Genomic DNA, 18,129 nt, shown 5'->3' on the forward strand with positions numbered 1-18,129 from the left:
TTTTCCTATTAGTTATTTTCCATCATGTTCATTTATTTTGTTCAGGATTTTCCTTCAGTAGCTTAAAAATAATTATACTAATGAAGACCCACTTTCTTACTTACATGATGTTGTTGTAATAACATGAATTTTTCAAATATCCTGTTTTTTTCACAAAATATAAATTGTTTTAACCATGTGGTAAACATTAACTTTATTCCTCTTAGAGTAATGAAGGTTCAGGGATTACATAATATATGCGACTTCTTGAGCTGGGCTTCTCAGTATAAATAATATAAATGAACTGCTGTACAAAATGTCTCCAAAGGATTTTCTATTGCCCCTAAGTATACACCATCTTTGACGGTGCATACTTTCAGTACTGAGAAACCCCAATTTGTTCAACACCTGCTTCACATTCCCCTCTGTACTACTATGCATACCATGACTCTGCATAGCATCTATGTAATGTTAGTGTTCTCTGTCAGATAATGCCACAAATTTAGAATTCAACTAACTAATTAAGGTGTTCCAATTGTCAGTCAGTCAGTCATTTTCTATACTGCTTCTTCCATAGGGGGTCATGGGGAAGCTGGTGCCTATCTCCAGCAGTCTATGTGAGGGAGGCGGGGTACACCCTGGACAGGTCACCAGTCCATCGCAGGGCCACACACAAACAACCATACACACACTCATTCACACATCTAAGGGCAATTTAGAGAGACCAGTTAATCTAACAGGCATGTCTTTGTACTGTGGGAGGAAGCCGGAGTACCCGGTGAGAACCCACACATGCATGGGAAGAACATGCAAACTCCATGCAGAAAGACCCCTGGCCAGGATTTGAACCCAGACCCTTCTTGCTGCAAGGCAACATAGCTACCAACTACTTTTCCAGTCATACCAACCACTCAAAGTGCTTTACACTAAAGCAACATTCAGCCAGTCACACAGCGATACACAGATCACTAGGCAACATGCCCAGGAGCACATCATGATGTGACAGGAGGAAGCTGGAATAGAACCCACAACTTTCAGATTGCAATAGGACTACTCTCACCACTGAGCCACAGTTGTGTAAAGTGTAGAGTTAGGAGAAAAGAACCTACAAAAACTGCTAAGACTTTCTTCTGAGTTCAGTCTGAGTTCTTTTGCATTTAAATCTACTTTCTCTACTTCTACGTATGTCAGGCCCTCGTTGCAGCAGTGCTTACTCCTCCATCTCACAACCCTCCTATAATTGCTCCTCCAAAATGTGCTGCGTGAGTGACATGCCACTGATACTTCGCTACAGCTCTTGTGGGAGTCTCAAAAGTATTTGACATTTCATTGCTACTTCATGTAAAGACACCTGGTGCTACGACAGAACGCAGCATGGCAATATTTAACATGGAAATGTTTGTTTTTTCACCCTCCCTCCTATATCGTCATCTGCGAACGTTTTCTACTCACTTGAATAGGCCCTACATCCTCCACACACTCTTTGGTTTATACATAGTGTAACACCTACCATTTGAGCATCCTTTTCAAGAACAAGAGGAATCAATTTTTTCTTTGGAAAGTCTTGGATGTTTATGAGTATATGTTTTGAGGCAATATGAGGTACTCCATTTTGAAGGGATTCCTGGTGGTTTTGCTAATACAAGACAGCACAACTGAAGGTACAGTGGTATTATAAAACATGCTCTGAAACAATAACCATGTACCTGCAATCTTTGTCTGCACAGTCTAGGGTTTTGTATTCTATATGAGGAAATCAATAAGTGAGGATGTGTCTTGTTCAAGGAGAAAATAGAGTTTTGTGAATTACAATTTCCCTAGGTTAATGAGTTTTGATGATATCAAGGTGAACCAAGGTTTTAAAACTTCACGGCTTGATTCTGCTGAATATTTTTTGCCATATAGTTCCCATGGTTTAAAGACCTTTAAATGAGATGCCAGAAAATGTGCTTGGCCCTTTGCCCACCTCTTCATGCACACTGCTTGTCAGTGGGCTGAAAGATGGTTGCCAGGTTCATTTTCTACTTGCAGAAAACACTTGCTTAAATGTTTTGAATTATAATTTCTGAAAAACAGAGATCCATTGTTTGGAAACTGAAGGAGTGCCACAATTTACTTTCTTTTTAAAAAACAGATTTCAAACTAAAATTGTCAAACACAAGCTGTCTGAGAAGTAGTTTTCAGTATAAGCAATTAGATCCTGTTGTACATTTTTGTTTCAAATCGTTAACTAAATACCATGTGGGATTTTTGCTCAGTTATATTGCGAGAATCTCATATTGCTCCAGATGTACAGTATTGTGAAAAAGTATTTGTATACAGAAAAGACTGAAAATACACTTTTCAAATGATGATTTCATTTATAAAAACAAAACACTAACCAAACTGACCTGGCCCAAGGTGGAAAAGTAAATGATAAATTAACTGTAATATAAAGGTGAGTTAAATTTCACTAGACACAACCGGGCCTGATTACTGTCAGACCAGTAGAATGAAGAAATCACATACCTACAGTAAGAGATGGTGGTGGTACTGTGATCGTCTGAGATTGCTTTGCTGCTTTAGACACCGGACTTCTTGCTGAAATTATTGCAACCAGAAATTGTACTCTGTAACAGAAACTCCTTAATTAGAATGTCTGACCATCAGTTTGTGACCTTAGGTTTAGCAGGACACTGATCTACAGAACACAAGCAGGTCCATCTCTGAATAGCAAAAATAAAAACTGATTGAAGCTTTTAGAGTGGCCTAGATAAAGTCTGGAGTTAAATCTAATTGAGATCCTGTGGTACAACCTAAAACAGACATTTCATTGTTGAAAATCTAACCACCCAGAGTAACCTAGCCTTATGTTTGATGATCTGAAATAGTCCCTCTGAAAATACAAATTTGTTCACTCATCACCATCTCTTTATTAACTTCATGAATACAGAGCATGTGTCATCCTAAACTACAGATTTTCTAGTGATTTAAATCTCCAAAACACAAACAATGCTTGGCTATATCTCTTTAGGTGTGTCTACTCCCATCCAGTTTTCCACTGAGGTCGCCTACCAAGATGGACAGAACCTTCCACAGGAACCAGAACTGCTTAATGTCCCTTTAGTGTCCCCTCCCAGCTTGAAGGAGGTTCAGCAGGCAATGCAGGAAGCCTCAGAGCAAGTAAAGGGCCATGGGGCAGAAGAAGTGTTGAAGGAACTGCTTGAGAGGGTAGTAGAGGCTGCTTTGGGGCAGGTAGAAGCAGGTGATCAGGCAAAAGATATGGTTGTAGAGAAGGAAGGGGTAGAGGATGATTCTCTGGGGGTTAAAATGATAGAGAGTGAAACTGAAGAAGAAATTGAAACACTGGAGCTACACTGGGAGGAGAGAAATATGAGTCTTAAGATAGCAGATAATGGTTTTGAAGAGAGTAAGATAGTAGCAGGGAAGGATGCATTAAAAAATGTAGCTGGAGGGGGTAAAGAAGTTGTCAAAAATGAGGGGGAAACAGTAGCTAGATCTGTTGAGGAGACGAGATTCAGACAAGCAGTGGGTTTGGAGGTTACTGATGAGTCATTACTGGGAACTAAATTAACTCAAGATGATGTGGACATAGCCTCAGAGGAGACAGAAGGGGAATCAGAAAGAGGGAAAGAGGATAGCGAGGAGCAGGTTGTGTTGATAGTTCTAAAGAATGCCACTGAAAGAGAAACACAGAATGGAGAGGAAACACCAGCTACTGTGAAGGTGGCAGTGGGCATTCAGCCAGAGCAGGAAACAGCGGAAGAGTCTACAGCTGGTCTTGGAGTGGCTGAAAAAGAGCAGACAGAGGATAGCAGGAGAAAGGAAGCGGCTCTGCTTGAAAAAAGTCAAACAGACCAAACAAATGGACAGAAAACATCATCTCATCCTAATGATCAGGTAATACAAATAAAAACAGTCATAGGAGAACCAATAAAAGAACAGGGAGAAGTCAGGAGAGGAGAGAATGTGGATGAACTACAGAAAGCTGATGACAATGGTTTAGCAGAGATAGATGAGGAAGAAAAGGCAGAGGCAGTAGGTACAGATATAACGGAAACAATATTGGAGGGAAAATACGGTGACGTGATCAAGGAGGGATCTGTGGCAGGAGGTGACAATCCTGGAGAAGAGGGGCAAATAGCTTCGGAGGATTTGGAGCACAACAAAGAGGATCAAGGTGAGATTTGTGTAGTTGCTATGAAAAGATCAGTAAAAGCATGGACAAAGTACAGTTAGTCCAGTGAAATCAAGACCTAAAACAAGTAACAATAAATCTACAATCTTTAGACATGCTGCTTAAAACATACCAAATGTGTTTGCTTTACTTTCTTATCTATTTTTACATCGATAGCTAGAATGTTCAGAAAATAAACATGCGTAGAACATGAGTCCAAATAAAAGCAGAAAATGTTCACTTACGTGAATTTGACATGACCATCATGACCATCATGACCATCTTCTAATACTTTATTAAAGTCTTTAAGGTCAGTTGCACTAATTAACAGGAATTCAACCACTGCTGTGTTAGGATGTTTAAACAATGCACACAGCACATTCTGCATTACTGAGCAGTGGAAAAAAAATGATACATGGCTTTTAAAAAGGTTTTACGAATGAAAACCTGAGGTATGGTAGGTAAGGTAAGGTAAGTTTATTTATATAGCGCTTTTCAGTAACGAGACACTCAAAGCGCTGTACATACAATTACAATACAATCACAAAGAAAATAAACACAGATGCAGACACAGAAAGACAAATCAAATGATACTAGAATCCTTCTAAGAAATCAAAAAATCTGTGAATCCTTCAGAGAAATAAAAAAATCTCTGGTCAACATTACAATGACACAGATAACATTAATAATCCTTTGGGTTTATTGGTAAGAACTGGTTCTAAACCAATCTTTCTAAAGAGGTAATAACAGTCCTTTGCATCCATTGAAATTTAACTAACCAATCACTGAGTTCTAACTAAGGAAGCTGAGTCACTGGTGTAAAAACAGCTTTTGTTCAAATTTTTTAAGAAACTAGTATTATTTTCCTTTCACTGGTAAATCTAAAAAGCTATGAAAAGGAGAAGAAATTAAGAAATGAAATCCACATTTAGGTAAAAATAAGGAGCATGGGAAAGCAACACACTTAAGCAAAGATTTTGGAGGGGCATGGTGGACTTGTGAGGGTGCCAATATTTAGGTATGATCATGTGTGCAAAGAATTAGACTGTCAACACTGATGAAGGTGCCATTGTCCTTGAAAAAGAGAAGGAAGTTTTATCAAACGGCCATACAGTTCAGTTCACAGATGAGGGGGGTTGCTGGGGCAGAGCGTCGTATTTACAGAACATCCAGGAGAAATGTTTTGATAAGAAGCCTGTGGAGGCCATATCGGGGCGCCTGAATTAGACAAACAATAAATGTTTTGGTTCAGGCCGGCTGTGATTTTCCGCCTGCCTTCAAAGTCTCACTGGCATTCTCAATTTCAAATCCAAATAGCCAGATTTCTGGTACTTTCAGTAGATCCTAAGCAAACAACTTTTTCCAAGATTAAATCATATCACCTTTGAGTCCGGGAAACGCAGCCAGCCTGCGATTCTGTTTAAGGATCGCGTCCAGCTTGCGATTCTGCTCTCTTAACATATCAGTCTGAGTGCTGAGAGCTCTAAAGATCCCTTCACATATCCCAGGCAGCTTTGGAGTGCTTTGAACAGCTGCTGATGTTTTACAAATCTTTCGATAAGCCAGGTAACCGCCAACTGCAAAAAGCAGAAATCCTGTTATCAGAAATCCAATTATATAGGTGTGGTGTGGATTCATGTTCATCCCCCCTGAGTGAATACTTTATGGAACCATCATTTGCTGCAATTACAGTTGCAGGTATTTTGGTTTAAGACTCTGCCAACTTTTACATCTAAAGACCAAAATGTCCCCAAGATTCTCAATTGAATAGGGTCTTTGGTTGTAACTTTAGTGTCATCCTCCTGAAAGAAGAACCTTTACCCCAGATTCAGCCTGTCTTGCAGACTCTTAAAGGTTTTCTTCAAGCATTGCCCTGTATTTAGTCAGTCAACTCTTAGCTTCCCTATCTCTGTTCAATAAAAGCATTCTCAAAGCATGATGCTGCCAACATCATGTTTTAAAGTGTAAATGATGGGTTCAGGCTGATGTGCAGCACACATTTTCTGTTCAGCATGTTGGGCATGAAGTTCCCTTCTGGTCTTAACTGACCACAGGATCTTTATCCTAAATGTTTGTAGTGTCCCTTACATGGCTTGTAGCCAACAGGACTTTTTCCGGCCTCCTTTAAACATTAGCTTTCTTCTCACCTATTAGTTGTCTCATCAACAGATTCCCCCTCCAGAGCTGTGGATCTCTACAGATCCTGAAGAGAAACCATGATTCTCTTCGCTGCTTCTCTGTATAATGGTCCCCCTTGCCATTTACTCTAGACAGTTTAGGTTGACAGAAATGTCTTAGTAGGTTTGCAGTTGGGCCATACTTTAATTTTGAACAGTGCTTTGGTAGAGGTTCAAAGTTTGGGTTATTCTTAAACTAACACTGCTTTAAACGTCTCCACAGCTTTTTTCTTGACCTAGTCTGCTGTGTGTCTTGGTCTTAATAATGGCACTTTCAAACAAACCAATGAAGCCCTCATATTACATCTATATTTATACTAATATTAAATTTAACATAGGTGAACTTTCCTGCTGACGTCTAAAGACAAATGGTTGCAAGAGCATTACAGTAAATTAGGCAAATAGCAAATACAAATACACATAAAGGTTTATGTCAAAATGTGAAGGAGCACAAGCACATTTATAAAGCACTGTTTGACTTAATGTCACATACCACGTCTCTCTTTTAGCAGCACTGGTGATTCCTGGTCTACAATCTGAGGAGTGCAATAAAGACTTCATAGAAAAGAGACCTGAAAAGCAACCCACTACCCCACACCCATCATTTGGTGCACGTGCAACTGAATACAATACTCTCATTGATGCAACATCTAACCATCACAGCAAGATAATCACCACAAATCCTGGATTTTTGCCACACAACCATGGCATGAACCAACCCACAATGGATAAGTTTGAGAAGGATGTTTTTGCTGAATACCATCAGGCAACAGAAGACAAACCAAAAGGAACCAGAGATGTAGTAGAAGATATACCTGGAGCAAGAGGTAAAATAGGAAAAAAGAAATGTAAGCAAATGACACTTACTAGAATGATTGGTAGGTGCTTACCTGGCCATAGATACATGCATCAGGCTATTAGTTCTTAAAATATATGTTGAACAAAAGGATTGTTTGTATTAAGGCTTTTCAATTTCACTATATTATGCTGCATTGTAGCTATACTCCTTAAAACTGGAAAGTAGTTCAGAAATTTGGGACCTTTCATGCACAATATGGCTTCTGTCATAAAAACTGAAAATCTGTATTTAATTCATATACTTTTTTTTCACCGCATGCAAGCCTTACAAATCTTTTTGACAATGGTATCAAATTAGAAAATAGGTATGTCTGTATAGAAAACACGTTTAAAAAGGATTTTAGAGTTCCAAGTAATCTTTTTACCTCATGTAGGAGATTGTAGATTCAGTTGGAAGTAAAATGACATAGCATACAATTTTTGTCTTTGAATGGAATATTTTTGTTTTATTTAATTAATTTCCCCCTTCTGTTTCCTGCCCTTTTCTTGTGTCTCCTGGTGGTCATAATATATCTGTTTAGAGAAGAATGTGCAAGGCCTTGAGGCATGGAAGATTGGGGCTATTTTTACTGCAGTCTTCATGGTTTTGGAGACTGTCGTCATCATTATCTACATCCTCAAATGTCGAAATAAAAAACGGTAAGTGGTGGAGTTTTTCTGCATTATGGACTGCATTAAACATGAATTAAAGTCAGAAAGGTCAATATAAGTGAAACAGGAATTACCTTAGAGTGTATGACCACTGACTGTTAATTTAGATGAAAATTCCAACAAACCTCTGGGTTCAAAGCATTTAAAGGTGACCTATTATCCTTCTTTACTGACGTGAGTTCTCAAAGCATTGCATGGTGAAATGATTTGCGCAAACTAGTACTGTCTTCGGCAATGTGACTGGAACATTGACGTGATCCTCTACTGAAAATCAAGTGGGTGGAGCTCCGCTTCAGTTGCTAGTCAGGGGCGGGACTCAGATAATGTTGCTAGGTTCCAGTGTAATTGTGACGTCACAATTGCAAAGCTTTTGAAACCGTTTTCTAGAAAAAATAAAACATTCATTTAGAGCCAAAAACGGGTTAATGTTTTTATTTTTTTGCGTTTGGACTGTTTGTAGAAGCATTAGAGACCCAAATAGAAGTATAAAAATGATCAAAAAGTGAATTTTGCAGAATAGGTACCATTTAAGTCTTAATTATTTTCAGGAAACACTAGGAATGTATAATTTGAAATACATTTCTTTGATTCCTATATGATGTAAAAATATTATGTTGAAAATTTGTATTTAAAATGTGCTCTTTAGCCAACAAATGTAACTGACAATAGACTGAGGTGAGGATAAAATACATGATTGGGTATGTCTGTTTTTTTCATTTCATTTACTAGTTAACATTTCTCAGGATAAGTGGTCGGTGTCTGCTACATCCCTAGTCCCTACAAATATAAAAGTTCAACATTTACAGACTGAGCTAATTAGCAGTGTTTGTCCCTGGATGGGCCTTTGGTTCCATAAAACAAAATACTATACAAAGTTTGAAATGCCAATACAAAGCACGGGTAAAACACAACACATATTAAGATCTAACATTGCCATACCTAAAAACTAAAGAAAAACCAATGAAATCTATAACAAAATAATAATATTAAAAAACTGTGGCAATCATTCATGGCAACAGAACTGTTGAAAGGATTTTTTAATTTATTAGGAAGCGACTTCATCTTCAACTTCAATCCAAAAGAGGCCAGTCAGAGTTCAGTTTCAGCTCTACTGGTAAAGAGTTCCACAAGTTACCCCCTTGTACAGAGAAGGCGGCTTATCCTAGAGAGCTTTTATATAAAGACACCTTACAATTTCCACTGGACGCTTCATGACTCTGTGAACTAGTAGGTCTAAGAATAAAAAGGTCATTCCGCCTCTGAAGAGCCTTCACATGCAAGTCTTTAAAAATCATTTCATCATATTCAGCTTCCATCTAATAGGCTTCCTTTACAAAATCTTAATAGCCTGATTATATATCATCCTTAGTGGCTTGATTACTATTGCTGTCCATGACCAAGTAGTTAGAAAATAATTTTATTGCAACAGGACATGAACATGGTAAATAATTTATATTTAAACTCAAAAGAAGTAAACCAAGTACTGTGCCTTGGTACACCTCTGTATACATTTTTTTTTAAATGTTGATCTCTCACCACATGGGTATTATTTATTATTCTTTTACAAGATATGATTTAACCATTCTAAACTGAATTTCTGAATGGTTTTTTCATGGTTTAACATGTATAATCAGATGTATGTGCATTCTCTGTAAATTAGCCTTACAAGGGGCTTGAGGATGCAATCCTACTCCTGCCTGATGACTTTTGAGATGGACTGTAGCCCTTATGCAAGCCTGAACAAGGCACAGTGATATCTGCTGGAAACAGTGTTTTTTCTTGAAACACATGCAACTTTTGACACTCATGTTGGACTTTCTCCTTGGAACAACAATTTTATCAGAGAACCCTGACCTACCCTTTTTGTTGCCTTCTATTTCAACATTTTTAGAGCGGCGCAGAGACATTCCCATGTCAACCAACAGTTCAGTTAGAAACATAATCTGTCACAAAAATACATTAAGTGGGCAAGAGGTCTGAATTACTGCAAGGAAATTGTACATCCATCCATCCATCCATCCATTCATTGTGTCGCATGGGTAACAGGTCCACAGGGAAAAGATCTAGACATCCCTTTCCCTGGTGACACTCTCCAGCTCATTCTGAAAGATCCCAAGGTGTTTCCAGGCCAGAAAGGATATAGAGTCCCTCCAGCGAGTTCTGGGTTTTCCCACAGTCTCTTCCAAGAAGGACATCCCCAAAAAACCTCCAGAGGAGCCCAGACGACATCTTGACCATATGCTAGAACCATTTCGACAGGCTCATTTTGATTCTGAATACAAAAGTAACAGCATCTCTGTCACTCTGCTAAAAACATTTCTTGATCCGTGTCAGACAAGTTTAAAGCTTAAAAGGACATTACAGAGTACTTTTAATGCACTACATAAAGCCTTTCTGTTATTTACTGAAGTCTTTCGCTCGCCCTCTGGAATCCTCAATGAACCACAAACATGTCTCGACAAATAGCTTTTTGTGCTTTATCTGAATTATTTTTTAACACCTCACTGATAGTGAAAATGTCTATCTTCGAGTCTTTTTCAGTCAGTAACAGCATCCACACAGGAGTATTGTAATCAAAGTGACCTGGTAGCACTTTGCTGCATTCACCGACGGGAAAAACTGATATTTTACTTTTTTACCAGTCTGTCACCAATGATAAGTCAAGCTAAAAACTGTAGTTCAATTCAATTCAATTCAATTCAAATTCAAAAATACTTTATTAATCCCAAAGGGAAATTAAATGTTGTTATAGCTCATATTATGAAGGTTTCTTCAGAGAGCTGTTGTAGATGCTGATGGCTGTGGGCAGGAATGATCTCCTGTAGAGGTCCGTCTTACAGCAAATCTGAAGAAGCCGCTGACTGAAGACACTCTGTTGTTGTAGGACAGTCTGATGAAGAGGATGCTCAGGGTTCTCCATAATGTTCTTCATTTTATAAAGAATCCTTCTTTGCAAAAGGTTCCAGAGGAGTCCACAGAACAGAGCCAGCCTTCCTTATTAGCTTGTTGAGCTTTTTAAGTCCCTGGCTCTGATGCTGCTTCCCCAGCAGATGATGGCAGAAGAAATCACACTCTCCACAACAGACGTATAGAAGATATGCAGCACCTAACTGCAACCACCTCAACTTCTTCTCCCATGATGGAAATAGTGTTTGACCTATTCCTGTTTCTCTTGAAATCTGCAATCATGTCCTTTGTTTTCACGTTTTCACGTTTGTATTCACGTTCAAGATGCGATGATTATTTCTACACCATGCCACAAAGCAGTCCACCAGGTCCCTGCACCCAGCTTCTTGTCCATCTCTGATGTACCCTATGATTGCAGAAACATCTGAGTATTTTCAGCAGATGACAAGAGTCTGTCTTGTACTGGAAGTCTGAGATGTACAGAGTGATACCCCTCAACCCCTTAAAACAAACATGTTCCCTGCAATTCTAATTACAGTAAGGATAAACAATGCCATAATTTTACATGAATTCTTGCAAAGCACTGTCTCATGTTTATTTTTCATTTTAAAAAGTGGAAATAATAATTATACATTCACACTAGGACTGAATACATCTGAGGACTTTTATTCTAGCTGTAACAAACCAGCTGATTGCAAGCTGCAGCACCAACAGGCCCACAATCACAGATGGGACTCACAGCAGTACTGGTGCATGATTGCTTCTGATGTTGCCCAAGCTGCAGTTAACATTTCAGCACTGACGGATGATGAAATGAGGAGAATGTGCTTTGTATTGGCTCTGTATTTCTCCTTGTGTTCACAAAAATATTGCTTTTTTATCTTTATTGAGATCCTTTATAGCTCTCCATCACTTGTCCAAATGGTTCACAGCAATGCCTTGTTTATTTGTAAAAGGGTAACAGGAAGCAAATATAACAGTGATAAAGGGACACTGTTCATGTGTTTCTGTGTGAGCAGCACTCCAGCCGTGCAGCAGGCATGTGAGGAAGGGTGTGTTGAACCAGAGGCAGCGGCGGGAGGAGACAGCAGTGACGACACTCTGCCAGCAGACAATGGAAACTGTCAGGAGTATGTTCCTTATGAAGATATTTGTTGTGGGGAAGAAATACGTACAGTGCATGTATTTAAAATTAAAGCACAAAGATAAAGACACAAGTAAATTGTAAGAAAAAAATAGCTTCAGTGGGAGAGTCTTTGGGATTCTTTAGTGTAATCAAAGAATTATTTTTCTCCGTTGGTCCTTGAATTGACGATGATTGATCAAGAAAAATGTTATGAATTGAATCCCCGTTTAATTCCCATTTTTCAGGAGAAGTGTTATTGTTAATTTTTTTATGTTAAATCCATAGTATAATGCACAGTGTTTCCCAGAAGTACTCAACCCTGTTAAAAAAACATGTTTTTGTGATTCAAAAAAATTAGACCATGAAGAAATACTCTATCAGAATGTTACGTTGACTTGGTAATATTTGCCCACTATATCTTGTGAACATTTTCCAAATCTGTCAAACAACGTTTGTCAAGAGTCCGCTCCAGGTGAGCCCACAGATTCCGTTTGTGATTCGGCTCAGCGATTACAAAACGTGTTCCTTTGTTCGGCAAAACAAATCTTTTGTTAATTTAGAGGTAGACTGAGAATAATTTTAATACCGATCTCCAGCTTTCTTGCAGACACCTAAGGGGTTTTTTGGTCAAGTAACTTGATATTCAAAATTGTTCATGATTTTCAGTTTCTGTCTTGTCCTTTTCTCAATAATGAGAAATCCCACTTTTGGTATGTTGCTGTTGTCCCATATTTTCTCCAAATACTGATGATTGTTTTCACTGTGCCAGGGAATACATGTTATACTGTGGAATTTGTAGTAGCCTTCTGCTGACTAAAATCTTTGGTTACTGAGATCATTTTGATCCTCTGTAACCATTCAGCAAACTATGGCTTTAACTAATGTAGTAAATTAGAAAATGTCAGGAAAATCCAATTAGGACTAGCTAAGGTTAATTTCCGGATTCACTATGATTGATGTTATGTCTGCACCTAGGAAAACTAGATTTTAAAAATGGATCAAAATGTGCATAAAACCAAGGGCTAGTATAAGGGTGAACACACGTATGCAACCAGGTCATTGCAGCTTTTGTTTTATCTTTTTTTAAAATTTTCTCCCAAAACAAATCGGTACAAAATGCATGTCACATTAAAGTTGAAAAGAACTTTGAAAGGATTTTTCATGCTCTAACTTTTAACATGACAAAAAACAGGCTTGTGTTTGTATTTATTTATAAATGTAAAACTTGTTAAACATGAAAAGACATGACAGGACATAGGCAAACAGCCACACTGCAGTCAAAGCAAAACAGACAAATAGCATGTCATGTTTAAATGATATATGTAAGAAAGACACCATGAATAAAAATAAAATTAATAAAAATAATGTATATAACATGTACATATAAAGGGAAGAAAGATAGACATACTCAAGGGCATAAGATATTGGTTCGTATCCAACAAGTGCATTGTTTTCTAGGGTCACTCACTGCTTTAAATATTCTAGAACAGGATTCCATATATAGTAAGATTTCTGTAGTTCGCCAGACACATCGTATCTCAGTCTTTCAATGTGAAGAACTCCTATCATTTATTTAAACCAAGCTTTAAACTGAGACAGAGTCAGATTTTTCTCTCGGCCACAACCCTACCATAAGCCACACTCATTTGAGTATTGCTACCAATGTTTTCTAAAGTACTGGAAAAGCAAAACCAGGCATTTTAACGGGGTTTGCATACTGTTAAGATTCATTGTAATATAGAACATGTTGAACTCGTTATCACTTGGACCAGCCAAATGTCAGATATTCAAACCATCAGATGGCAAAATATCATGCTTTGACCTGTGAACCTATTGCTCCAAGATACAAGTTGTGTGCTTCTCAGCTGATTACCTTTAGGGAATCTTGTAGCTGGTGTGCTCAGGATTCTGCTCACAGAATCACATAAAGGACTGAAATTGTGAACCCAGAGCATTGCTGGGTAATGCCATTATTTTCCTAATCAGACTAGCAGGTTTGGATCAGAAATAGGCTAAAGGAGTTTATGGACAGGATCTAGAAAATGTAAAATGTTTGGATTGCCACATTTAAAGAAAGTGCTCAGTTCAAGGCAATTTTGAATATTGAACACTGAGCTGAGCCACCACAGAACATGTCCTTGTAAAGGGACATAATATTAACAATTACATTAAAGTTGTCAGTAGAACAGTACTTGACTAATAAAATGCAAATGTTACTGTTAAAAAGCTATGTAACAGGTTCTATCTTGGCTAACAGAATGATCCCAGCATGACAAAGACTGCTGTTTGTACATGCCATGATGCAAGATAGTATGATGCAAAGAAAACTGTAACACATAAATACAGTGACAAGAGAAAAGCAGGTTCATTCAAGTTTCATAATTTTCCCACTGTAAATGCTTGATGTGGAAAGTGGAAAAAGTATACTACAGCACATAAATACTCATTTGGGAAACCAGGTAAAAGTGTTAAAATCCAGGCATCAAAACAAGCCCATAGTATCAGTTGTAAAACTGCGCTAAATGCTTTATTTGAATATATTGTGTGTTATATGCATAATGTAATGATGGAGACACAATATTTACATCTTTACCTAAATGTTAGAGGCAAGAATGGTGCTCAAGTGATCCCTGAAGGACTGAATAACTTTTTTTGCTGCCTTTAGTGAAGTTGTTGGTCCTTCAGTTAATCCTAAGAAATTAAAATAATTTCTAAAATAACTATTGCTGCTAATAAACTGTAGTATCTGGCTACTATTATTTTAAAAACCAGATCAAAGAGTACTCCAATAAAAACAATGGTTTTTGAAGGTGTTTGTGTTTTCATATTGCCTGAATAAAAAGGGTACAGTAAGCAACAGTTTGGAATATGGTGGATGGCTAAAGAAATGGCACAGCTACTTATATACAAGCTAACATTACTACTGCACCACAGACAGGTGCTACAGGAAGTTGGATATAGAGCTTCAATTGCTTTAAATATAAGACATATACAGATTTGTTTATGATGGTTTTGATTGTTGGCCTGCTTCAACAATAGGCAAATGATTAATGTAGTGAGTTTTGTCATTTAAGTTGTCAAATTCTCCGTGTTCTGCAGGGTCATGGGTGGACAAAGCTTTTTCTTAGTCTCACCACCTTGTTTAGTTTATTTTTTCAAACTATTGGATCAAGCGACCATCTGGGACCAAGTGGTCAGATTATTATCAGCCAAATTAATCTGACAGTATGTGAGTAAAGTATCTGCATAGCGGAGTTTGCTCGAAGTTAATATTATTGTTGGGTCATTGCTGCTGGATTTCAGTCCCTGTCACACTGATTTTGTAAAACTGAGAGTAAATTTGCATTAGGCATTACGTGTGACAGTTGTCCAAAAATTAAGTGGTATCCTGGCTTAGCTATTGATCAGATTGTGTGTGCTGCAGTGTTAAGTGTATGGTAATGCAAAAAATGTGTGCATTTTCCTTTAGCTTTGAAATATAGAAAATTCCTTTAGCCTTTAGCTTTAAAATATACAATATTGAAATGAAAGGTAGATGCACAATATTGCAAAGTGGGTTTTAGAACTCCTCTGAAGTTGGGATCTCACCAATCCCAATCGTTCAAATTCAGAAAAAAGAAACTCAACAAAAATATCAACATTCCCACAGTTGCTGCTTTCTGTCTGTCCTCTATTACACTGTATTTTGGTATTTAGCATAGACTTAGCAGTCAGTAGTGGGCTCACCTGAAACATCTATCCCTGACGTTGACTGATGCATAGTCCTCAGGCAGCCAAGCTGAATTTACAATCTCATTGCTCCCGAATAGGCAGTATGTTGCAGCAAGCATGGTACATGTAAATATATGCAAAGCAGCTGTGCAACCAGTAAAAAAAATCCAACTAAAATGTTGTAACTAAACCATAAAACATTGCTTCAACTAAATCAAAGTAAGCTAAATTAAAGAACCTTTACTCTCCTTTATAGTTTTTTTTTTTTTATGATGGGCCTAAATCTGCCTTGTTGATGTCCAGTTTTATCATTTCCAGTCTGTTTTACTTAGATTTTTTTTTCATAACATATGACAAGTAAGGCAGATGAGGAATTTCAACTAACCTGCTGCACCTATCTGAAATTGCACTGAAGGCAGAGTTAAGTAGTAAAGTGGTGCCCGATTAAAATGCATTTATCCAATTTAAAAATGCTTTCGCCTAGGACAGGCTCACCCGCATAGTCCATACTGTCAAGTGATTTATTTATATCTAGATGTCATTACTTCCCCTGTGTGTCTCATTCGAACAGTGTGTCTTCATCTGCTGTGCAAGCCATTACATCAACAGACCTTTCAATGGCAATATTAGCATTTGCTCTCAGCAGGAAATTTGACAACAGTTTGACATCCTTTAGAAGAAAGGAAATAAACACATTTGAATTGTCGTCAATTGTTACTGTCAGCTAAAAATATCGCAGTAAAAAGGTCTCTTGGTTTTTATGTAAAAAAATATTATCTTTATTTTTCTCATGTAACTTCTTGTCTTCTAAAAGATGTTCTACATTCAGCTGTTTTGCCATCCAATAATTTTTTATGTGTTTAAGTAATTTATGTCCTTGCAACTGCTCAATCTCTGCCAACTCTTCTTTCTGTAAGGATTGTCCGACTCGATCCTTCTGATGTGGCTTCAACCTTGGCCATAAAAAGGGAAAAGCAAGAAGATGAACATGCAGTAGCCATGTCAGACCACTCACTGAGCTCCACAGAGATGCTGCCCAGCACAGGACCAGGATCAGACTCTTCACAAGACTTCAGGACTTCTATATAAGACGTCAACTTTTCTCTGCTGCTTTAATTAAACGAAAGCCAAAAAGTCACTTTCTTATCAGCCAACCAATTGCAGTCTACCATGACATTCTCCAATTCTTACCAAATCCTACACAGGTGGCAATTGAGAAAACTGGAAGTTATTAAAAGCAACTGTTTGGATTATTTCGCTCACCAAGTTCTAGGTCAGAACTGTTTCAGAACTAGACTGATTTAATACAACAGGGTTTTGCTTTGAGTTTGATCCAGCATATTGGGTAAGGTTTTCAAACCACAAAATGTTGGTTAATGTGATTCATACCAGACATTAGGTTTCCAAAAGGTTTGTTGAAAATTGTAACCCATAACCTGGAAAACTAATAATATTTAGGTAAAATTTAATTTTAGCTAATGTTTAATCATTCATCCATCTTCTAAATAAACTTAGTTTGTGAAGTTGCACACTGTTGCACAGTGTCACAAAATCATAATAATAATCTCTAATAATACTTTATTAAATAACTGAACTTACAAAACAAAACCTATACCCAGAATATAGCACTGAATAAAATATATATGACCAGTTCTTTGGTCAAAGTGTGAATGGAAAACATAGCTAGGACTAGGTTATGCTAACCACTTAGCAGGTGAAAGGCTATTGGTATGAAGTGAACAAACCCGTTCTTTAGTGTGAAATATATATATTCAAATGGCATCAACATTATTATACAGCGTAAACTGACCATCTTACCATTTTATTTTTCATCCTGCGACAGGGGTTCTGTGAAGTCTCAATATTCTATCTATAGTTAAAAACTACCACCTTTAAAGAATGTTAAGATCCCTTCTTTTTTCTAACCCAACAAATCAGGTCACAATTTACTGCCCAACTTCTTTGCTAACACTGAAAACCCAGCATTTGGGTTAAAGAAAAAAATCCAGCTTTACATATATGCTTGCTGATGATAACTATGTATATGTCTTTTTGTGAATAGCTAAAACTAAGAGGAAAAATATGCTTTTAGGTGCTACAATCTGTACACATGAAGGTTTGTGCATGCGATTTAATTTTTACTGACAAAACTGTACAGTAAATGGGTTGATATCTGTAATGTTTTGTTTAATTTGGGGTGAACATTTTTTTTTCATACTCTAATGCAATCCTCTGTGGCCAGAACATAAATGGCATCTCACTAAAATTACCCAAACATTAAAAAAATAACAACTTCTTCCCATATTTTGATACTTGATTGAATTCATGTTCTGCATCATTTCAGATTGTGATATTAAAGCAATGCATTTTAATGTGTCTTTCTCTTCAGACATCCCTTTGTAGATCAGACTGGAGTTTGTTCACATGCACCACCAAGAATGTCTTCCCAGTCACCTGCCTAACTTGACTCATAAGAAGTCATTGTTGTTGCTTTGCTGCCAGAAAAAAAAAAAAACATGTTTTTTGTGTGCACAGCTACAGCA

At 37.5% G+C, this 18,129-nt stretch overlaps 1 protein-coding gene across 5 annotated transcripts; it reads left to right on the plus strand.

Annotated features, from left to right (window-relative positions):
* Positions 1–1,466: 1,466 nt before the first annotated feature.
* Positions 1,467–18,076, plus strand: si:dkeyp-118a3.2. 5 transcript variants are annotated; one of them, XM_047364225.1, is made up of 6 exons: positions 1,467–1,640; positions 2,993–4,159; positions 6,843–7,160; positions 7,713–7,830; positions 11,769–11,879; positions 16,504–18,076. In XM_047364225.1, exons 1-6 carry the CDS (start codon positions 1,577–1,579, stop codon positions 16,673–16,675), a joined length of 1,950 nt encoding a protein of 649 aa, XP_047220181.1. In that variant the 5' UTR covers positions 1,467–1,576; the 3' UTR covers positions 16,676–18,076. The 5 variants fall into 5 exon arrangements, with proteins under 5 accessions (XP_047220181.1, XP_047220182.1, XP_047220183.1 ...); XM_047364226.1 differs by having other exon boundaries at positions 6,846–7,160; XM_047364228.1 differs by having other exon boundaries at positions 1,502–1,640; positions 3,013–4,159.
* The last annotated feature ends 53 nt before the right edge of the window (positions 18,077–18,129 follow it).

The sequence above is a fragment of the Girardinichthys multiradiatus genome, chromosome 5 (assembly GCF_021462225.1).
Source record: "Girardinichthys multiradiatus isolate DD_20200921_A chromosome 5, DD_fGirMul_XY1, whole genome shotgun sequence".
Taxonomy (NCBI): Eukaryota; Metazoa; Chordata; class Actinopteri; order Cyprinodontiformes; family Goodeidae; genus Girardinichthys; species Girardinichthys multiradiatus.